Source organism: Cokeromyces recurvatus (assembly GCF_025118155.1).
Source record: "Cokeromyces recurvatus strain NRRL 2243 chromosome Unknown BX663scaffold_9, whole genome shotgun sequence".
Lineage (NCBI taxonomy): Eukaryota > Fungi > Mucoromycota > Mucoromycetes > Mucorales > Mucoraceae > Cokeromyces > Cokeromyces recurvatus.
The window spans coordinates 584,702-606,536 of NW_026251395.1; the positions used below are offsets into that span (position 1 = coordinate 584,702).

A 21,835-nucleotide genomic window follows, 5' to 3' on the forward strand; every position below is an offset into this window, starting at 1 on the left:
TACATTTTTATATACATATAAAAAAAAAGGGTGATTTATTAATGTACGTATAAAAGGGAGAAGGAAAAAGAAAAAAAAAGAGAAGCGTTATAGATGTTTAGGAATTTATTTCTTTGACTTTTTCTTCTTGGGCTTTTCTTCCTCTTCTAAATTGTGTAATTTAGTATTATAAATGATAAAACCTCTAATTTATGCTTCATTTTAAATTACCTTCAGACTCATCTTCAGAACCAAGTTCAATTTCTTCATCTTCATCTTCATCATCGTCTTCAGGACCTTGGAAATATTCAATAGCATTAGGGAAGATATCTTCACTAAGAATGATACCAGGACGAACATCGTCATCACTGAACCATTCAAGGAAAGAAACAGCAAAATCATCATCATCATCGTCTTCGTCAGCTGCCTTACGCTTCTTGTTGGGAGCCTTACTTTCATGATATTCAATAGTAGTCTTGGAAATAACAGAGCCGTCACTTTCAGGATCAATTGAATATTCCTACAAAGTTGATTATTAAAATGTGCTATTTCTCTTTTTTTTTTTTTTTTTTTTTTTTTTTATTTATTTATTATTATATGAATTTGTCCTATTTTTACCTTGGTTAAAGTTTCATTTTTGAAGATATCATTCTTCTTGAAAGTCTATTGAGAGAATATTTTATTTTGTTTTTTTAGTTTCTCAAAATGCATATAAATTTATATATATAAAAAAAAAAAGTAAAACTTACAGCTGAAACCTTACGATAATCAGGCTTTTCATGATCATATTCAACATGGAAATCAACCAAATTTTCTAAAGCTTCAACATCATTTTCAGAAGGATCAACACCAAACAAGGGTGAATTACCAAGCTACAAAAATAATTACAAACAAGTTTATTTTTATTTTTATTTTTTTTTTTATGTATATGCATATATTACCACTTGTCCCCAGAAACCAGGAATTTTCTTAACCATTTCACGACGCTTTTCCCAAATAGGAGTCATCAATTTACGTTGATAAGCTTGAACTTGCTCAGCAACTTTCATAGTTTCTTCTTCAAGAACCATAAGTTCATCGTTAAGAACGTCTTCAGCTGACATTTTTATATGTATATAGTAATGTGAAGGAGAAGAAAAGAAAAAAAAAAAGGACTTTTAAGCGAGGGTTTTAAAAGTGCTAAATGCGCATTTTTTTTTTCTTAGTTTCGAGTTTATAAGCCATCTAAATGTGACCATTTATACGCGTCATTAAAGATCTATAACTACGTACTTTTTTTTTTTTTTTTGACAACAGCGAATATCAAGTCTAACAATAGATTTTTTTACTTTGTTTATTTTATTTTATTTTTTTTTTAAAAAAAAAGAAGAAGGAACGAGTACATGTATGTAGAGAATTTGTACTCTTTTATCTTTTTTTTTATTGGTATTTTCTATAATTATAAACTTCATGGCTTTTTTTTTTTTTTTTTTTTTTTTTTACTAGATTTTCGGAATTTGAAAATGCAATCGTCCTCCATTCAACAAAGGAAGAAAATGCCACTCTAGAAGGAAAATGGAATACGCATTCTAGGGTTACAAGAGAGTAGTACATCCATAGAATGGCCTGTTACTTCCAGTGGATCAGCAGTAGCAGCAGCAGTAGTAGTAGCAGTAGTTATTAACAAGCCGTTTACAGCGTTTAACAACAAGCGCCGCTATAATCATTCAGGGGGGGAGGAAGAGAAGAATTGAAATGCTGCTACATGGTAGAGTAAACATATAAGAAAGTAAATAATAATAATATGAGAATGACAAAAAAAAACGGAGTCTTTTTATATTTTCTCTTCTTTTATATTTTCTCAATATAAAACTATTTTTTAAAGTATGCTTCAACTATAACCGTTTTCATCTGGGTTTAAGTACTAACAGTATGTACGAAATGACGCGTCATATTATACAGAAATTGTATCAAGAAAATGAAGAGAATTATTTATACTATTTTTACAAGACAAGTGATAGGATGAACTTTGACGAGTAATAAAGAGTCATATATGTTATAAAAAAGACATATAGACTGCAAAGATGACTAAGTCTTGTATAAAGATGAAGACAGAGTATTTTATTTGTACCTAAACTAGCCTATTTATAGTTGAACTCATCATAAGTATCACTGAATATCCCACACATGTTGTGAGATAAATCGTAAGACCTTAGGATCTTTAGGGACCTTGAAACCGTAAGTTTTTTTTTGATCTCAGGCTTAAGAATTATGAATTAAGGATTTGTAACTTATATTTAAAGGGAAAAAAAAAGAAAACGATACATTCCCCCCCTTTTTGTTACTTTATAGTTACCTTTTCTCTCTACAATCACATCGAATTTGTTAAATAATATGGATTGTGTCTAACTAGTGAAGGAGACATATATGATTGTAGTATCTATAGATGAACCAATCAGTAGCTAGTATTATTCATATAATAGAAGGAATAATAGTGATCTCAAAGATACATTGTCAAAGAGATTATAGAAATACCTTATTCCATGATAGTAACATAGAATCCAATGTTTAGTATTTAAAGTCTTAATGATAAGGGAAATAGTAATGGCCAAGAAGGATGAGTAACATCATAATAATAGCAGTGAATTCATAGATACCAAAAAGTTGATAATTCGAAATCTTAGTTTTTCTCCACTAATTATTATTATGCAGCACCAGCAAATATTTTACATGTGAGTTATAGTAGCTAGCAGCGGTGCTGAATAATTATTATGATATCTTATCGTTATTTTAATTCAAAAAAAAAAAAAAAAAAAAAAAAAAATAGAAAATAACTTTTGTCTATTTTGTTTTGTATTTAATAATAATATGGCAGCAGGTTTAAGAAGTAAGTTATAAATTACATGTTGTGAATTATGATAATCCTTTATTAATAGTATATATTAGCGTAAGTTATTATTATTAAACAAAAAAGAAAGAAGAAAAAAAGTTGCTAATTTTTAATAATTAACTCTGTTATGGAATCCTAATTTTTGTCAATTAGTATCATTTCGTTAGCTTTTGTATTAGCTATAGGATTTTTATTAGTCATTTTATCTTGTGCACTTTATTAGTAAGTTGACTCAATTTCAGTTGTGCTTCTAATTGAAATAACTTGTGTCATTTTATGCGATAGTAATTGGTGGCCTTTATTAGTTGGTAAGTATGAAGTTCTTTTTATTGTTATTATTCTAGAGATCTAAATTCTTTTTTTTTTCTACAAGTTGCTACATATATATTAGCTCCTCTACCTAATGCATTATGTACAAGATGTGCAGGTGAAGATGATGTTATGTCGGGTTATTATAATAGGTAAATAACAAGCTTGGCATATATTTATTTATATGTAATAAAATGATTAACATGTACATATTCAAATATAGTGGTATTATTGATGCAGGTCATTTCATAACAGGCATTTTTATTGTAACTGGCTTTTGTACGTATTTATAAAGTATCTGATTGTATCTATCTATTATTAACTTTTATATGTATTAGGTTTACCTCTTGTTTTGGCTCATGCTGAAGTTGTAAGTTTACGTTCCTTTTTTATTTATTTATTTTAATTTTTTTTTTTTTTTTTTTTTTTTTTTTTTATTATTATTATTTTTTAGATTACAGTTCCTGCTATGATAATGAGTATCGCTGGTGGTCTATTAGTTTATGGAACAAGTAACGTAATTTATATGATTGAATTACTGTTAGAGAACTAACGCTGTTATTATTATTAGTTATTACATATACACATTTTTTTGCTCATCAAGACGATAGCTTTTGATATCCACAATATAAATAAAATATGATAAATAGCGTTTATTTTATCCATTATTCTTGTTCAAGAGATGATGAAGTATGAAGCTGTTGAATAATAAATCCTTTACATTCACGTAAACTGCGAGGCATAGCAATGGAAGACTACATAATAGACATTTGTGAATAAGTAATTCATGATATATTTTATATCGTTACCTCTTTACTATTGTTGGGAATAGGTAAATATAACATTTCAACATCAAAATTCCCTACTACTTTTAAAACATCATTTTCAACATTATGTAATCGTTTCTTTTTTATCATCTTTGCTCGTTGACATAATGACTTTGAATACCAAGCATTGAAACAGTGAAAGCCTGCAGGATAAGGTGTCTCTATGCAGGCAGGTATCATATGAGCCAAGGCAAATCTTGCTTGTCCAATTGCCCCGTCTTCTTTATTAACATAAGTCGATAAACATTCCTCTTTCATCATCCTCTTCTTCTTCTTCTTCTTTTTCCCTTTTTCATTATTATGATAGGATATAAAAGTATTAGATAAGGAAAGAAAGCGAGAAAAGAAAAATGGTATAATATGATTGCTGCCTTTATAATAATGACGTGACTTCTTCATAACATAATCAGGTCGAACATGAAGTGAAATAGTAATGATCATATCGGGATGGGTATCAATAACACATTCATAATCGAATTGAATGTTTTGTGTTAGAATCTCGTATCGTGACATATATTCAAATCGGCCATCGCTTACTACGCAACGTACATAAGCGCGTTCTTTTGGTATAGGGAGTAATATATCTTGAACTCCATTCACATGTAAATAGAGTTTACCACGACTTGTTGACATGGCTTTCATTTTAACCGTTGGAGGCCTATTCGTATTATTATAGGAAAGAGTAGAAGGTGCAGATGCGGCAGACATGGTATTAAAGTTTTGTTGTTGTTGTTGTTGTTGTTGTTGTCTTAAATAGATAGTACTAGATACACGAGGAAGAGAAGCTGAAATTGATTTACGCTGAATCAATGATTTTGAAGAATGTATCATGGATATTTCTCCAATTTGCGGTATGTCATTTAACGTCTTCTTTTTCTGGTCTTCCTCTTTCCTATTTTCGATTTTTAAAGCAGATTCTAATGAAAGTACACTAGTTTCATGGCTATTATTAAAAATTCCATCTGAATTCTGCATCTCTTGCTTTTCATCTAAATCAAAATCATACTTATTTTGCTGCTTTCCTTCTTCTATAAATTCATCCAATACTTTTGATGAAAAACTTGCCACTGATGTAATAGAGGATATAGTTGAAGATGATGTTGATCCTTGTTGTTGCTGTTCCTTTTCCTCATGTTCAACTTCCTCCAACTTAAATTCTTTATCCAGAATAGCTGCCCAAGAACTTAGACTCATTGTCCAGGAAGCTTTCTGACTGCCACTCATTCGTTTCGCATCTTTTCGTTTTTTAGGACCTTCATCATTACTTGATTTTTGCGAGATATTAGGGTTATTTTCATTTTCACGTAATATAGATTTTGGTGGACGTACGGGTGAGCATAACTGTACTTCAGTAGCTGATGATGTCGTATTATCCTCTATTGCTAAAAAAAAAAAAAAAAAAAAAAAAAAAAAAAGGATAATTAGTTAAGCATTATGATATATTTATATTATTACTCAATACCTTTTTCTTCAAATTCTATACCAGAATCATTTGAAAGTTGCTTTGTTTTATTTCTATCTTTAAGGTTGTTTTGTTGTTCGGACAGTTTCTCATCACTACTACTGTTCAAAATAATAGCAGTTTTATAAGTAGGTAAAACTAAGCGAGTAGCATATTGAATTGTGACTGTTTCTTCTTCCTCTTCTTCTTCTTCTTCCTCGTCTTCTTCTTCCTCTTTCTCCTCTTCCTCTTTCTCCTCTTCCTCTTTCTCCTCTTCCTCTTTCTCCTCTTCCTCTTTCTTCTCCTCTTCCTCTTCTTTTCCTTTTTTTTCTATTTCTGCTTCTGTTTCTATTTCTACTCCTTCTTTTTCTTCTTCTTCTATTACTACTGCTGCTTCCTCTTTACCATGTTGTTCTTCTAGTGTAAGCTCTTTTGCAATTGGATCATTAATAATCTTATTATTGGGGTATAAATTGTCTATGGTAGTTATGCTTTGCTGCAAGTCATCATCCTCAGTAAGTAATAACATATTGTCTTTGTTCATTTCTTCATGATTTAATTTGTTACAAATGGATGATGACTCTCGACTATTAGGAAATGGTTCAGATATGTTTGTATCCTTGTTAGTTTCTTGAAGAAGGTCAACTTCAGTAGTAATCCTAGACCTTCCCGCTGACTGGTCTTCTTCTTCTTCTGTTTCCTTTTTATTACATGACGATAGTAAGTTTTGCTCAGATTGGCTGATAATAGGTGTACTTTCATGATTGACAACTGAGGTATTAGTAGTAGGATGAGGCACAAGTGCAGACATACTTTTCTTTTTCTCCAACTTTTTAAATAAGGGGTTATTTTTGACAGCGGATTTTTTAACTAGTTGAGCCACCTCCAGTTGTCTTTTTTGCTTTCCTAATCCAACTACGACTTCTTCTGTCAAAAGTACTTTTTTTTGTGTCTCCTTAACCCTCCCCTTTCGGAAAAAACGGCCGTCTGACTTTTGTCGGTCCAAGGTAATATCTAATAATTTTTTATTTTTATAATCGTTGTTTGAAGTTACTACAATATTGTTACTACTATTACTAGAGGAGGCTGATTCTTCTGCTAAATTTCGAAGTAACTGAAATTGATCTGGTGTACTATAGTTAGGCCTAATCGTTGTTTGTGATAGTTTTTGCTTTTCTGATGGTCGATGTAGATGATCAAGAATTGTTTGTGATGATGTGACATTCTTCGGTTCAAAGCCAAGATCATTAACAGGTGTAATAGATACACCTCTTTCAATTAATAATCGAATCATGGGTACATACTCTAGAAAGCAAACTAAATGTAAAGTTGAATTATTGCACTCTCCCCAAAATTGAGTATTGAGATCATGTAAAGAAGATCGCTTTTCATCATGTCAGTTTCCAAAAAAAAAAAAAAAAAAAAAAAGAAAAGAAAAGAAAAGAAAAGAAAAACGTGTATAATACAATTTTCTTACCTTGACTAAATAGGTTAATAATTCTGATTTTTTTATTTCCTGACTATCCTCTCGATGATAAAGACAAATAAATTGAATAGCACTAAGAGGATAAAAGGATGAACCGAGATGCTTTATTTGTGTTAATTTTGTTTGTAGATGATTAATGTCATCCAATGTGTGGGGTATAGGAGTCCATAACAATTCAGGCTCTTGTTTTAAAAGTAAACGAACTTGAGTAAGGTTAATTTCAATAATGGCGCTTGTCCATTCAGCAAGTAGCTCTGACAGCAATTTGTTGGAAGTTACCATACTACTTGTAGTACAAGCAATATATAAAGAAGAAAGAAAGAAAGAAAAAAAATGTAGCTGTAGTTTGTAGCAATGAAATAGATTTATAAATTAGTTTTTTTTATATTCATATGTGTATGTATTATCGGACTTTGAAATTAGAGTAGCATTTAAAGCTTGTCCAGTCAATTTTAATATATTTCATCAAATTTGGGCAATTTCTTGACTCCTTTATCATTCTTCTTAAAAAAAGAAATGAAAACATATATTGTTCCTTGGTTTCTCCTAAAAGAATTTCTATAGAGACGTTTTGCTTGGGAATTCTACCTTTTTTTTTTCATGGTTAATCATAACAATGAATGACAGTATTCTTCATGATTACATTTTGTTAACTCTGTCTTTCAAATCTTCCCCCTTTTTTTTTTCTTTAATTTCTCTTCTATTTTTATCGGTAAGCCCTCATCGTAATGTCTTAACCACTCTTAGAGAATATTTAGAAGCCTTTTTCTATATGTATTTTATAAGTTTAGTTCATTTTTCTTTCTTTCTTCACACTTGTAAACTTTTGTCCTGTCTGGCGTTAGAAACATGTATCTATTTATAGTTTTATTAAATATATACCATTATTTGATAATAAAAAAAAAGAGCTTTTGTCACGTTAGATATGTCTTGATAATTAAGTTATAAAAGACTTGTATTTAGGCCCTATTGTAGTAATATTTATTGCCTAATTAAATAATAAATAAAAAAAAACAATCTTTTTTTTGCTAATTCAATATAGTATGAAGTTTATTATTTAAAACTATTTGCCAAAGGAGAACTACAATATGAACAATGTTATTAGAGTAACAAGATGATTATCTCTTATAAGCTACTATATACGTTTATATGAATGCAAACAATAACATACGTTCGGATTGGCACTAATGATGAATAATGCTTTGGGCCAATAATTCTTAGTCTTGATGACAGTTCCTGAAGAGTAAACTCCTAACTGTTAAATTCTAGCTTTTATTCATAACAAAATAGAATATTAATCACATATGTACAGAATCTCATGGCCCTTTAGCATTTTACACAGACAAAAAGTACCAGTAAATAGATATACTTACATAAACTTAACAACCACTAGTAGTTGTATACAAATATAATTTCATGATACATAAGAACGTTAACTATCAGAAAAATAGTTAACTAAATTATCAAGCTAGAATTTGTAAATCTTTAGTTAACAAGAAGGATAAAAACAATTCATATTATGTAATATGTGCATTCGGTATTAGACGCTGTATGTATCAGTGATTAAGCTATGGTTCATAATCTTAATGACTTCCATAGTAGCCTAGCAAAGCGTAACTTGAATAAGAATGTCTAATAAAGAGATCGAGTAAAATTGTCTTTACTATATACATATATATGTATATGTGAATAGCCAGTATTTAATAATTAATCATCTTTATTTCTGAAACATACATTATGAAATTTTCGAAAATAAACGATATAGGTATTATTTGCAGATTTTCATACTACTCAACAACTCCTAAGGTACGTGATCTAGACGACAAATCTACTACCTACGCTTTCACAATCAATTTCAGACCCTGTTTCCTTATCTCCGCCTGTAGAACTTTATCAATCTGCTATCTTTTTTAGAAACTGATTATGGAACAAATACGATAACAAGCAGCTTTCAATATCATCTCTTGATGGCGACCAAGAATACTCTAGTTTCTAATAATTCAATCATCTAGTCCAACTCTACCCATACTACAAGCCTTACAAGAGAATACCCACACTAATTTGAAAAAAAAAGGGGGAGGAGGCAAATCATATAAATACATTATGCTTGTTTAGAAAATATCTGTTTATGATATAGTAAACTTCTAGATTCATAAAAAAAATAGATTTTATGAATCATTGTGTGTTTATTGATAAGGCTAGATTCAATAGAAATATGCACCTCTCTTATGGTTGGTGTAAAATAGGATAGGAACACCTTGCAAAATCAAAGTTGAAATAAAAAGTACCAAACGTCAGTAACCTAGATGCCATTTGCAAAGATGGTTTTATTACTCTTTCACGAAAGGAAAATATCACTACAGCAACAACAAACTGATGATATGCTAGCTGTAAAAAAAGAAAAGGCACAACTAGTAACGACTTTTTTTGGAATCCATAGAGCAAGTCCTTACTACGCTTGATGTAGCTACTATGAATGATAAGTATCTGATGCTTGATAACACATCCATTCACAAGGCTAGCCTTGTTATCATGATCATCATAAAAAAGAGCTCAATTACCATAATACAGTAATAAGAAAGCGTACAACCTAACTATTTAAAATGCATAAACTGCCAAAAAAAAAAAGCATTCCACAACAAAGCTAAAAGGGAACATTTTGTAAAATTGTAAGAAACAAAAAGCGTCTAGATTATGTGTGTGTCTAAAAGTAAAAATAAAACTGTTATATAAAATGACATTTTTTATATTATTGATAGCTTATCTACTCTTATTCTTTTGGAGAATGTATGAACATCATGCTCTTTCGTGTAACTGCATTTAACTAGTTTTGGCTTAATTACTTTACAAGAATGCTCAATATATTCACATGAATATTTATACATATAAAAAAAGTAAACACACTTCTTACTTTCTTACTTTCTTGCTTACTTTCAAAGAAGACAGTAATGCTTTACTACATTCAAATAAAAGGCAAAACTTATCTCTAAAGTATTAAAAAGAAAAGAGAAAAAAAAAGAAAAGGAGAAAGGCAGGAGAGAAGATTTAACGCAAAGTGAATTAAAAACAAAAAAAATATGCTAAAATTAAACTTTAATAACTTCTCCTTCTTTTCGTTTATTTTTTTTCTCCTGAATTTTACTATAAAAAAAAAGTACATTTTTCGTTTTTTTTCCCTTTTTTTCTCTTTTCTTTTCTTTAGCTTTTTTTTATTTTTCCTATTCTTCTTTATTTTTACTTGAAACTATGGGTAGACATTGTCAGGGTTATGAAGTGTGCTCAAGTCACATAGCTTGGCTTACTTGAGTTTGTAGAACTGTCCGTTTATAACATGGCTAAAGGAGAGGGCCTAGACTCTCTTTTGGTTACTACATGCATATCCGCCTTCACCTTGGGTTATTGCAACCTTAGATAATTGATGGGACCTTATCGAATTTTGACTGCTCAAGTTTGATTTATTTCCAAAGGAGGAGGGAAATAAAAAGGATACTTGGGGTTGGAAATTGTAAACCTGTTCCTTTTTTAGGGAGATTAGCGTACTCTTTGTCTGCACCATTGAAAGGGCTTATCTCAAGGTTTAGTTTTTCTGTTTTTCTTTTTGGAGGTTTTTCCTTCTTTTTATTTTTATCTAGTTGCTGTTTATAAAATAAAAATAGATAAGGATGCACAGCTTACGTTTCTGACCGTGGTTTTTTCATCTATTCATTTAGGTGAAGAATCCCAACTTGTATTTACTGTTAAGTCAAAAGTAGATGCTAGGGGTCAAAGAAGGGACATTCTCAGGTAAACAATAGTCAGGTCGTGCACTTTATATATCTGGATTCCTTCCACTTCGCCACGCTACAGGTCAGAATGTTTAGCCCGGCTTCCAGTAAAACTTACATCCAACTGTATTTTTTATTGGGGTAGGAAGTGAGGAATCCTATCTTTTTCTTCTAGCAAGGCTTGGGCCAGGTTGGTACTTTGCCAAGTGTCTACTAGTTGAAATTGGACGTTTATCTTTCAAGTAGAAATTTAGAGGGAGAAGAAAAATTACAGCCCGTATCAATTTGTGTATGGGTTGTAATATTATTTTTGGGATTAGATATGCTTTCACCTTCTCGTGGTTAATCCTGTTAGTATCAAGTCTCTTTTAAAGAGATTTGAGAACTAAGAAAAGCATCTTTTTTTATAATATCAATAAAAATGAAAAAAAAAAAATAATTTAATAAAATCGTGTTCTATAATAAAGTTGATTCTCTAATAATATTTAATAATTAAGCGTATATAAAAAAGTGGTGAAAGACTATAATAGCACAGTGTATAAATATTAAAAAGATTATTGTATATTTTTTTCTAAGATTTCTTTCCTCTCAAGGTAAATTCTATATGGTTAAATAAATCCAGCATCACTAGAATGTACATTGTCAGAATAAGACTAAAACTAGCCAACATTCATAATGAGCATTCATAATCTTATTGCTGTACAAAAGACTGTTCATCTTTAGGGTATAACTTGAAGTTGTTTCAAGCCTTGCCATCATAAATATCCATTATTTAAACTGGAAATAAACTAACTTTAGTGTTTTTTTTTTAACATAATTTTCTCCAAGGAAAATTTTCTTTGGGTATTGAGTAGTAAGGACTGAAGGGAGGTTTGACCGATTCATCGAAAAGAAGTTGTTGAAATATCTCAGCCTTTGCAAAGGAACCTTATTTTTTTTTAATTATAAAATTTTCCATAAAGATAAATCCTTTACTCCTCCATATCGTATCTACGGATGGTATAATGTCACTTGATACAAGAAACGTATTCTTGAAGTCTATCATGAAAACAAAAAAAGGTTGCCATTTGACATCACTTGTAAAACGTAACAATACTGTTAGATACAGTCTTTTAGTGCAATATTAATGAAGGTCATTATTGTTTTGAGATTCTTGTCGATTATATATTGCTCTTGGATGAGCATTGACTTCATCATAAAGAATATAAAGGGTAATTGCTCCTTCAGTGAATTTGTCTCATTATATGGATTATTTAGAGGAAAATACAAATGATGTGAACATACATTTAATAAGAAACTACTGCCATCTTTCATTATGTACGATGCTTCTTACTATTCGATAATTTATATGTTAATGCACTCACTATTTATTGCTAACTTAAACCCTTCTATGATACTAGACTGTTTTTTTTTTTTTTTTTTTTTTTTTTTTTTTTTTTTTTTTTTTCGGCAAAATTGATCTGTGACAGCTTCAACTGTTATGGTTGGTTCATTAGCTAACATTTCAAAAATAAAGACAGTATGTATGTCCTCAAGTATCAATTTTCGGCCCTTGTGCTCTTTGGGTATCAGGGATACCTACTTGGTCAGAATTGTTTGTCGTTTTGTTTCATTTTTTTTGATCTTGCTTACGACTTTTAACTTTGAAAGTTCTACCTTCATAGCCGCTTCTCTAATGAATAGGTGTTCAAATTCCTGCATTAAATTAATCAGGTTCACCACCTTTAGTTCATTTTTTTTTGTTATATATGATCCTTACATTTTTGTAACAGTTGTCGAAGTTCTTTGGGAGGTACACTGTTTTGTTTTTTTTCATTTTTTCTTGAAATGGCCCACTTTTTTTTATGGTCCAACCTATTTTCTTTAGCTGTAAATAAAGTAATTTTTTTTCTGTTGTGTGTATGTTGGTCTCCTTCACATTTTTTTTTTTTTACAATTGTTATATGGCCATCATAACTAGAGAGCAGGCACGCTATATGCTTCATTGTGCACCCTACAATGACGAAAATGTCAAAAAGTGCACTCAAATGGTTGATAATTTAGAAGACTTAGAAATCTGTTATATGGAAGATCCGATGGAGTCTATAATTATTTCGGATTTCAAGATCAATAGCTAGCCTTTCCGTCATTAAAAGATAAGATTATACTAGCAAAAGAGGATTGGAGTCTGTTGTTATAGTAAATGAAGATAGCAATCGTTCTCTTCTTGGTAAAAGCTTAACTTTTATTTCTTTTTAAAGCAGAAATATTCGATCTTAATTTGTGTAGTTAACTGTGTTCAAGCAATTGAGTTCATAAATTCAGTGTACCTTCCATGTGATCCAATAAACCCAGAGGTTTATGAGTGCCGGAAAGTCAAAATGAAAGATATACTAGCGTTGTTACAGAAGAACTCCAATTAATTTGACGAAGAAAAATGTAAGCAGTTTAGGAAAGTGGCTCAAATCACCAACGGTCAGTCTTTTGGATGCCCTAGACATTAAAAAGGACACTTGATACGAATAGTGATGAAAGCGAAATGTCTCGATTTCGAAAACTATATGTAATCCAAGTCCAAGAATGAATTCATAAGTAGGTCCAAATTTAACTTTAAAACTTAATAAAATCGACAGTCCTAAAAAAAAAAAGAAAACTGTTGTATAATCGGCTATGCACACAAATCAAATGGGACTGAACATATAAAAGAAGTTGGGGGGGTAAGCTTGCTGAAGCAAATGGGTATCAGATTAAAATCAAGGTCACTAGTAGAACGTGTTCTTGTTTCTTACAGTTGTAAAGCCAACAACTGTCTTCATGAGCACGATCTAATAAAACAAGAAAGGATAATAATAGAATTACAGGCTGATGGTGGTACAGCAGGTAAGATTATTTAAACCTGTTTAACATTCAAGAATCATAACCTCCTCTAGACATGTTACAATTTGTGAATACCTCCTCCAAAAAAAAAAAACTTCTCTAACATTTACTCATTGTTGATAGAATAAAAATAAGAAAAGACTTGGAAGTTCTGTTGTGCAAGAGTATGCAAATATGATTGATAATATTGCAAATGAGGTATGTACAGAGTTCAAAAACAAAGAAGTTATGTTCACGCATCTTCCTTCCTTGTTTGTAGTCTTAAAGATCAAATTAAATCTCACAATTAACTAATTCTTATTTTCCTTATCAATACACTTTTTGATAATCCTTTTTTTTTTTAAGTGCAAAAGATAAGGAAAGAGAAAACAGAAAAGACGAGTATGTGAAAACTCTGTATAGTTTATATGTTGTTTTTGCATGGTGAGTGATATTAATAGAAGTATGATTTAGATACATGAATACTAGTATAATAAAGTATTATGTGTAAATATTGTCTATAAATATATGGTAAGTCTTCATATTACCGGCGCAGTTCACTTGTAACTAACACTATGTCTTCTGATATCTAGATAATACTTTTTTACATGTACAGACTTTCAGCAACAAACAATATGTGTTTGTAAAGGGAAAGGTGCCTTTTGCCGTTATATTTCAACGCTACCAATTCGTTTGTGAATCCTTTTTTTTTTTTTTTTTGATTCTGTTAAAGATTTTAATAACATCATGGAAGTGCGTACTTTATTGTATTGTTCAATGTAGTTCATACTGTTAATTCTGAAGTGAGGAAAAGGGTGTCGTGAGCTAACCTTATAATGTTATATTTCTTATTTAAACAAGTAGAACATAGTATTATTATTCAAGAAATTTTATCTAGATTCCCTTGAAACTGTCGTAATTTACTTTATCAAATAATATTAAAAGCTTCTAACACTTCATTAACTGTAACATATTGTATTCGGTCGTTAACTAACACTTTTCTGATTCACATCTTATCTTAGACCTCTTTAACAATTCTTATAAAGAATGATTTTAAGCACAACATCAGGGAGACTAGGCTTATCAAATACCCCTTTGTGGGGAAATAGTAGTATTTTGTACAAATGAAATGCAAATTAGTTGCCTAAATAGGAAAAAGAAAGTTGATGAGAATATAAACAAAAAAGTAAAAAGAAAAGACATTTATCTTATTTACTTTTCTTTTCTTTTCTTTAACATAAACACATTTTATATAGTCATAAAGAAGATATAAAATTGACAACATTTTACTATTCTACACATTGTTACTTTTTATAAGAAAGGAAGAAAATTAAATAATGTAACTGTATTAAATGTGGGGTAACACATATTCTTATCGATTTCATATGATTGTGACTGTAATTTACAACAACAACCTCCTTATTCTTATAAAAAAGTAGATATTCAAAGTTATTTTTTCTTCTTTTTCTTCTTTATTATTACTATTTCTTTTGTAGGTAAGTCATTAAATAATACTATTTTATTCTTCTTCTTCTTCCCTGCCCTAGGAGGAAATTCTTTTTCTCATAGTTACCACTTATGTAACGCCCTCTGAATCAACAAGATACCCTACAATGTCCTCCTAATTCAAGGAGGGCAAGATAGGGTGTCTTGTTGATTCAGAGGGCGTTACATATTGTGCTAGCTATGGGTTTTTTCTAACCTCCTAGTAAAAATAAAAAATACAAGAACAAAGAAGGTGCAACGAATCCTAGCCTCCACGCGGCCACCTTTGGACTGCAGTAAATATTATTATTTTTACTGTTGACGAATTGGGGATTCACTTTTTTTATATGAAATAAAAATGAAAATAAAATACAATAAATAAATATCTCTTTTCTTACGCGTCTTTTAATAATCTTGTGCTTTTTCTTTTTTCTCTAAGAAAATATATTAACTATTGTTTGTATAATAAAATACCTTTTTGCTCTAAATTGACTTTAAGAAGTATAAAAACAAGTAGAGAAGTTATAACATAAAAAATAGAGGAAATATAAAATGTGGTGTAGTAGTGACTATGTAAACTATTAACTAATATCTTATCAGAGAAACTATCATGATTATTTTTCTTCCTTTACAATCAAATTATTATTTTTTTAAATTAACTAAGATGAGTACTAAATATTAAAGATATTGAGTACTTAATAGAAAACTTATATTTCTTTTATGTATACATATTTCTTTTTTTTTTTTGAAATCCCATTCATTTAAAGCTTTTAAATGATTTAATAATGAAAGGTTTTTTTTTGGTTCTAGTGAAACTACTTCAAAATGGGGGGTGGATATTTTAAGCAAGCTATATCGAATGTAGAAACAATTTTTGATTCTTTTCTCAAGCGACCTATTTCTCAATGACAGTCATCAGCAAACGAAGGTAAATGATGTTCTAATGTCCCTTATTAATCTTCTTCTTTCTTTCTTTATTATGATAACGAGCATTACTTTGCACTAGATTTCTACTGAAAAGAAGTATGAGTATATTAACATCATTAGGATTATAAAAAAAAAGAATCTGCATATTTAATTGTTAAACGACTTTAATACCATTACTGAAATACAGTGTACATAAAAGAAAGAAAGAAAGAGAACGCTACAGCAAGAGTACTTTAAAGAAGATGTATTTGATATACCTAATAATAATGTAAATTTAACGTGCCAAAGAATTTAAGTGTGTTTGATATTTCTGCTATGCTCTCTAAGAGAAAGTAAACAAACATAATAAGTAGCCCATTACCTGTACATATATACACATATACTCTTCGGTAATGACTATATAAACCTTTCTTTTTTTTTCTTTTCTGACAAGCATATGAAATATGTTTGATCCAAACAATATGACAGAAATCAATCTAAATACGATGTGCTATAATTAAGCTGATAAGATGACTAATCATTGTATGAAATGGACGCATGCAGTTAGCTTTTGTTATAACCAATTAGCAAATATTATTCATGGTAACCCTTTTGAGAGAATAGACACTTTCAATAGCGGTAATGTGCACTTTGTTTCCTTTCTAAAAAAATAATAATACATATTGTCATAAGCTGACTTATAATGTCATGTTCCTTGATTAAACAAGCGGGTCAAGGGATTCTATCTAGATTCCCCTGAAACTCTCTTGATCCACTCCATCAAACAATATTAAAACTTCTAACACTTCATTATCTATCTTTAACATATCTTATTTGGTCGTAACTAACATTTTTTTCTTATTCATATCTTATCTCAGACCTCTTTAACAATTCTTATAAATATTCATCAATTTAAATTCATAAATAAAAATGATTGACTTTAGAACCATTGTTCGCTCTCATTGACTTTTTTTTTTTTGTCTTTTTATTAATTTTATTTGATATTTTACAAGTAATATCACACACCTTTACCCTCAACAAATCAAGACAATACCAGAGGCAACGAGGACAGCAACAACGACAGTGAATGAACATTCAATGGTACCAATGTGACAAATCTATTTAGACAATACCAGCATAAAATTACAACCCAAGTAGTGGACAAGAGTTCATTTCAAGCAGAATCTGACCTCCAAGAATTATTTGCCCCGTCCAACATTCTCTTTCTAGCATCCAATCAACATAGCGACTTGAAAGTGCAAGTCTTTGGATGCCAGATTATCAACTCTCTTTGCCATGCTATCATCAATCGATTTATGAACAATTTGGAGGTGGATTTCTCAACGCAAGAGGTATCTGATTTAGCGGTCATTGTGGATAATATTCAAACCGTAAAGAAGTTGACCATTGATGCCTGTTATAATTGTAGTAGTCTATACAACTAAGTTTATAGAAATCAATTATCATCTATTTAATGATAAATAGGTTATTCAGATAAAACTAGTGTATTGTACTTCACAGCATAATATTCATTCTATATTCATTTTTTGATAACAGTCATTGTTAGAGTGTTTGAGCATTAAAAAACAACTATATACACTGTATTATGTAATAATAAGAATTCAATAGGTTTATGACTGTTATATGAAGTTACATAATTATTTATACAAGTCATACATATTATATATACATCTATAATATTAACTACTGTTATGTAATAACATCTCAGAGGATGGTAATAACAGTAGCATATAAATAATTGGTAGTGGTTATAGCTGGAATATTCACCATGAATTAATTTTAACGCGTTGCTTACCCCAGAAATAATAATTAGGTATATTTTTTAGTAACAGCGACAGCTCAGAGAGAATAAAGATAAAAATAAATCTTATTAAAAGCAGAATTGTTCAGAGACAAGATTTACACTGACAACATTTACACATAATGCTTTATTATACCAGTATTCACTTATCCAAATCATACTTCTATTAATATCACTTGCAAAAAAAAAAAAAAAAAAAAAAAAAAAAAAAAAAAGCTAAGCTTAGCTGAACTGAGCTGGGCGGCAATTTACAAACAATGTCTGAAAGGTTTTACTGAGGCACGTAATGCTGTACCTGCTGAAATTTTACACAACTTTTTCTAGGTATTCTAAAGTCTAATGCAATATAAATAAGAATAGGCATCATTTTTAGGACAATTTGGTTTAACCTCTTGTGACCTTTCTATTTCTTCAAAAGGACAAAATCTCTGCACACAAAGGGGCAAATTATTATTTTCGGTAAAGTGACATTTATTTTTGGTTAAAGGACATTTTTTTTTTTCAAAGTGACAAAAGTTAATCGTTTTCACTGTAAATAGATATCAATTTAACGATTTCAATAAGCTATACAAAAAGGTATTAAATTGTATATGTATATATATAAAGACTTGTCCTTTTATATATGTATCTATATTCCAATTTGTAACCCCTTTAAGAACAAAGTTTACATTCATTTTAAAGAACTTTTTCCATATCAGTTTTATCTTTTATTAGATGGCAATAAAAGGAGAGGGAGAGAGAAAATAGTGCGAAATGAATGAAAAAGGATATACTGAAATCTTTATGACGTGGTTTTGGTAAAATTGTTTCTTATGACACCATGCAATAATATCTTTGTGTTATGTATGTAAAATAAGGTGAGTGATTTTGTCTATTCATTTTTTTTCCTTTTTGGAAACTAAGTATGAATGACTCTATGTTTGTATACAATTAAGGCTTTTAAACAGGAAAATAGATCGACGTAAACAAAAAAAAAAAAAAAAAAAAAAAAAAAGTAATAAACTTTATATTATTGTGTGCCATTATTATCCAAATGTAGTGAAATATGGGTGGGGTTTGAATTATTAAAAAAGAAAAAAAAAAAATTAAGGGAGAAAAGAATAGATGTATGTATTTTTTTTTTTTTTTTTTTCTTACTTCATTACATAAATTTATAATCAACAGATGCTTTCCAAGGCACCATTAAGAAAGAAACGTAATTTTAAAAATCTAACACTTCAAAATTCACCAGTCGTTGTAAGTCCTCCATCAGCAACTGGATCAAACACTGCAAACGATTTAAAAAAAAATAATAATAATAGCAAGTCAACAATGACATTAAAAAAGGCATCTGTCTCTGGTCTTGGTCCACCTGATTATTCTGAATTATGTGAACAATTAAGTGAATTGGAGATTGGTCTCGAGTTAAGATTGGATCTACGTCCAGAAGATTTCAAGTCAATAGATGAACTCGGTAGAGGAAACGGCGGGACCGTATCGAAAGTATTGCATGTAAGAACAAACACAGTAATGGCAAAAAAGGTAAGACATGGAAATCCACCTCCTATCCACAGTTCATTTATATATTTTCAAAATAATAGATTGTTCACGTTGATGCAAACATGACTGTAAGAAAGCAAATAATGCGTGAATTACAATTTATGCATGACTGTAATTCAAAGCATATTGTCAGTTTCTATGGAGCTTATATGAATGGAGGCGATATTTCGATTTGCATGGAGTATATGGATGCTGGGTAAATATGAAACTATTTCGATTTTATATTTGGTTTACTAACATTTAGCACAAAAGTTCACTTGATCAAATCTATAAGAAGCATGGACCCTTTCCATTTGATGTATTAAAAAAAGTTGGATACGCTGTAAGTAGTATTTATTTATTTATATATTTATTTATTACTTCAAAACTAAACAAGTAGAGACTACATAGATTGTAGATGGATTAATATATCTTTATGATGAACATCGTATTATTCATAGAGGTTTGTTATTCTACATTGTATGTCTACATGACTATTTTACTTACCATCATTTTATAGATTTAAAGCCTTCCAATGTTTTAGTTAATTCTCAAGGTCAAATTAAACTATGTGATTTTGGTGTATCAGGGCAATTAATTAATTCTGTTGCAGACACATTTGTTGGTACAAGTTCTTATATGAGTGTAAGTAGATATTATAAAAAGTAGATTAGATATTTATATATATGTGTATTTTTCTAGCCTGAAAGAATTATGGGTTCACCGTATTCTGTAAAGTCAGATGTTTGGTCTCTAGGTATTACTTTAATGGAATTAGCATTTGGAAGATTTCCCTTCCCTCCTGAAGGAACACCCTTATCTATTTTCGAGCTTCTTCAACATATTGTTCATGAACCAGTTCCTGAATTTCCACCTAATAAAGACTATCCTTCTGACTTGAAAGATTTCGTTGCAAAATGGTAATGTTAAGAAAATACAAGTTTTATTTATTTATTTAGTACTTTATTTTAATCTATATACATGTATTTAGTTTAACTAAAGATGTTCAATTAAGAGCAACGCCTAATGATTTAATGGTAACTAAATAAATATCTATAAACATAGACTTTATTACTAACATTTATAATCTAGAATCATCCATATTTAGTATCTGCTGCAACAGAAAAAGTAGATCTTGTAAAATGGGTGTCAAAGATAACTAACAAAGAGTAGTATCCATATTGTAAATCAGGGCAATAAAAAAAAACATATACCTTGAATCAAATAATCATAATAGTTTTAATGTTATAATATAAAATAATATACATAGAATGGAAAAAGAAAATATAAGTTTTATTATAAAACTACAAGCTGTAAAATAAATACAAATATGTGTTTATTATTTTAACTCTGATTGAGTAAATGCTTTGTGTAAGATAGTAAATGAATATAAAGATTTCTCCAAAGTAGATCTTCTTTAAGCTGATATAAAATAAGGCCTCATGAAAGAATGACAAGACAAGACTTGGACATCATAGTAGATGTTTACTTTAGATTGCTCTTATCATTTACATAATTGATTCTATATGTCTCACATCAATAAAGATTCCCTTTATTATTATTATTATTGTCTTTACGTCGATAACCCCTATAAATTTTCTTGCATGAGATACCTTATTCTGGCTCACAGTGAAATTCCCTTTTTGCTACTCGATTCTGTTTATAAAAATTAATTCAATTGACTTATCAAAAAAAAAAAAAAAATGTTTAAATCGTATATATGAAAATAAAGTTTTTATTTACTTTTTATCATATCATAAATATTAGATACGTGGGCAGTAATAAAATCACGTATTATAGAAGAAGAATATTTTGTTCATGAATAACATTAAATAATGATAATACTGTTGAAAACAAGCCAGTCTGAACTATTCTTTTTTACTATGTTTCATTTCCATAGCAACTAAATAAATGATGACAGTTGTAATAAAAGCAAATAGATTCACAGTAAAAGAAACATTCATCGAATTTCAAATTGATCTTATACAACAACAACAACAATAATAATAATAATAATAATAACAACAATAAAAGCTAAATATTTTTTTTTGTACCTTATAAATAGTTAATATAAAATAACTGATTTTCTTCTTCTTCTACTTTCTTTTTTTTTTCCTGTTATTGTTGTTTCTATATAACAAATTAATTAATTCTCAAAATAAAAAAAATGCGTTTCATTCTTTCTTTAATCTCTGCTGCTTTATTAGCTTCTTCTTTTGTTAATGCTGCTCCCGCTTCTGTAGAAGAAGTTAACTCTCTTGCTTCTGATGCCTTCTCTATGCAACAAGCATTATCTGTTGCTGCTGCTGCTGAATCATCTGCTGATGGTAATGATGTCTTCGTTTCTGCCCTTGCTCGTCTTAAGGCTGAATACGGTGTTCTTTCTGATGACTCTGCTGTCTCTGCTGCTGCATCTGCTTCTGCTTCTGAAGCTAATCTTTCTGTCAGTGAATACCTTGCCTCTGCAAATATCTTAGAAAAGCGTCATAAAGACTGGAAGGATGACGAGGATGACGAAGATGACGAAGATGACGAAGATGACGAGGATGATGATGAGGATGATGATGAGGATGATAAAGATTATAAAAAGGAGG

The 21,835-nt window shown here is 29.7% G+C and overlaps 8 protein-coding genes across 8 annotated transcripts; 5 read left to right on the plus strand and 3 right to left on the minus strand.

Annotated features, from left to right (window-relative positions):
* Positions 1-4: 4 nt before the first annotated feature.
* BX663DRAFT_506099 (uncharacterized protein) lies at positions 5-1,267 on the minus strand. Its single transcript, XM_051527149.1, has 5 exons — positions 921-1,267; positions 729-851; positions 598-642; positions 211-499; positions 5-146 (listed from the first exon to the last, which is right to left on the minus strand). Exons 1-5 carry the CDS (start codon positions 1,080-1,082, stop codon positions 106-108), a joined length of 660 nt encoding a protein of 219 aa, XP_051383993.1. The 5' UTR covers positions 1,083-1,267; the 3' UTR covers positions 5-105.
* Positions 1,268-2,792: 1,525 nt separating this feature from the next.
* BX663DRAFT_506102 (vacuolar protein sorting 55) lies at positions 2,793-3,806 on the plus strand. Its single transcript, XM_051527150.1, has 8 exons — positions 2,793-2,845; positions 3,001-3,070; positions 3,134-3,156; positions 3,222-3,309; positions 3,381-3,436; positions 3,496-3,527; positions 3,612-3,669; positions 3,729-3,806. The coding sequence occupies exons 1-8, from the start codon at positions 2,827-2,829 to the stop codon at positions 3,773-3,775; spliced, it is 393 nt and encodes a 130-aa protein (XP_051383994.1). The 5' UTR covers positions 2,793-2,826; the 3' UTR covers positions 3,776-3,806.
* Positions 3,807-7,253, minus strand: BX663DRAFT_560350 (uncharacterized protein). The gene is made up of 4 exons (XM_051531888.1): positions 6,903-7,253; positions 5,447-6,809; positions 3,967-5,366; positions 3,807-3,912 (listed from the first exon to the last, which is right to left on the minus strand). Exons 1-4 carry the CDS (start codon positions 7,191-7,193, stop codon positions 3,823-3,825), a joined length of 3,144 nt encoding a protein of 1,047 aa, XP_051383995.1. The 5' UTR covers positions 7,194-7,253; the 3' UTR covers positions 3,807-3,822.
* A 256-nt stretch (positions 7,254-7,509) lies between these two features.
* BX663DRAFT_506113 (uncharacterized protein) lies at positions 7,510-7,787 on the plus strand (the record flags this gene model as incomplete). The annotated part of the gene is made up of 1 exon (XM_051527151.1): positions 7,510-7,787. A coding segment is annotated over exon 1 (206 nt), but the record flags the coding sequence as incomplete, so codon positions are not given.
* A 3,980-nt stretch (positions 7,788-11,767) lies between these two features.
* BX663DRAFT_506118 (uncharacterized protein) lies at positions 11,768-12,076 on the plus strand. The gene is made up of 2 exons (XM_051527152.1): positions 11,768-11,937; positions 11,984-12,076. Exons 1-2 carry the CDS (start codon positions 11,802-11,804, stop codon positions 12,016-12,018), a joined length of 171 nt encoding a protein of 56 aa, XP_051383997.1. The 5' UTR covers positions 11,768-11,801; the 3' UTR covers positions 12,019-12,076.
* On the minus strand, positions 12,020-12,238 carry BX663DRAFT_432531 (uncharacterized protein; the record flags this gene model as incomplete). The annotated part of the gene is made up of 1 exon (XM_051522941.1): positions 12,020-12,238. A coding segment is annotated over one exon (219 nt), but the record flags the coding sequence as incomplete, so codon positions are not given.
* A 6,796-nt stretch (positions 12,239-19,034) lies between these two features.
* On the plus strand, positions 19,035-20,165 carry BX663DRAFT_432517 (kinase-like domain-containing protein; the record flags this gene model as incomplete). Its single annotated transcript, XM_051522938.1, has 6 exons — positions 19,035-19,244; positions 19,304-19,458; positions 19,515-19,584; positions 19,653-19,704; positions 19,762-19,886; positions 19,944-20,165. 6 exons carry the CDS (start codon positions 19,035-19,037, stop codon positions 20,163-20,165), a joined length of 834 nt encoding a protein of 277 aa, XP_051383999.1.
* Positions 20,166-21,364: 1,199 nt separating this feature from the next.
* On the plus strand, positions 21,365-21,780 carry BX663DRAFT_506121 (uncharacterized protein). The gene has a single exon (XM_051527153.1). It carries the CDS (start codon positions 21,509-21,511, stop codon positions 21,716-21,718), a length of 210 nt encoding a protein of 69 aa, XP_051384000.1. The 5' UTR covers positions 21,365-21,508; the 3' UTR covers positions 21,719-21,780.
* The last annotated feature ends 55 nt before the right edge of the window (positions 21,781-21,835 follow it).

Bases quoted from the DNA above. Each gene is read 5' to 3' on its own strand.
- BX663DRAFT_506102 (XM_051527150.1), top strand. The intron at 3,157-3,221 runs GTAAGTATGAAG...TTTTTCTACAAG, and splicing joins TTGGTGGCCTTTATTAGTTG to TTGCTACATATATATTAGCT. The intron at 3,670-3,728 runs GTAACGTAATTT...TATTATTATTAG, and splicing joins TCTATTAGTTTATGGAACAA to TTATTACATATACACATTTT.
- BX663DRAFT_560350 (XM_051531888.1), bottom strand. From the start codon at position 7,193: ATGGTAACTTCCAACAAATTGCTGTCAGAGCTACTTGCTGAATGGACA. The intron at 5,367-5,446 runs GTATTGAGTAAT...TTTTTTTTTTAG, and splicing joins TATAGAATTTGAAGAAAAAG to CAATAGAGGATAATACGACA. The intron at 3,913-3,966 runs GTAACGATATAA...TCTATTATGTAG, and splicing joins TTCCCAACAATAGTAAAGAG to TCTTCCATTGCTATGCCTCG.
- BX663DRAFT_506099 (XM_051527149.1), bottom strand. From the start codon at position 1,082: ATGTCAGCTGAAGACGTTCTTAACGATGAACTTATGGTTCTTGAAGAA. The intron at 852-920 runs GTAATATATGCA...TTATTTTTGTAG, and splicing joins CTGGTTTCTGGGGACAAGTG to CTTGGTAATTCACCCTTGTT. The intron at 500-597 runs GTAAAAATAGGA...TCAACTTTGTAG, and splicing joins AAAATGAAACTTTAACCAAG to GAATATTCAATTGATCCTGA.
- BX663DRAFT_506121 (XM_051527153.1), top strand. From the start codon at position 21,509: ATGCCTTCTCTATGCAACAAGCATTATCTGTTGCTGCTGCTGCTGAAT.
- BX663DRAFT_506118 (XM_051527152.1), top strand. From the start codon at position 11,802: ATGAAGGTCATTATTGTTTTGAGATTCTTGTCGATTATATATTGCTCT. The intron at 11,938-11,983 runs AATACAAATGAT...ACTACTGCCATC, and splicing joins ATATGGATTATTTAGAGGAA to TTTCATTATGTACGATGCTT.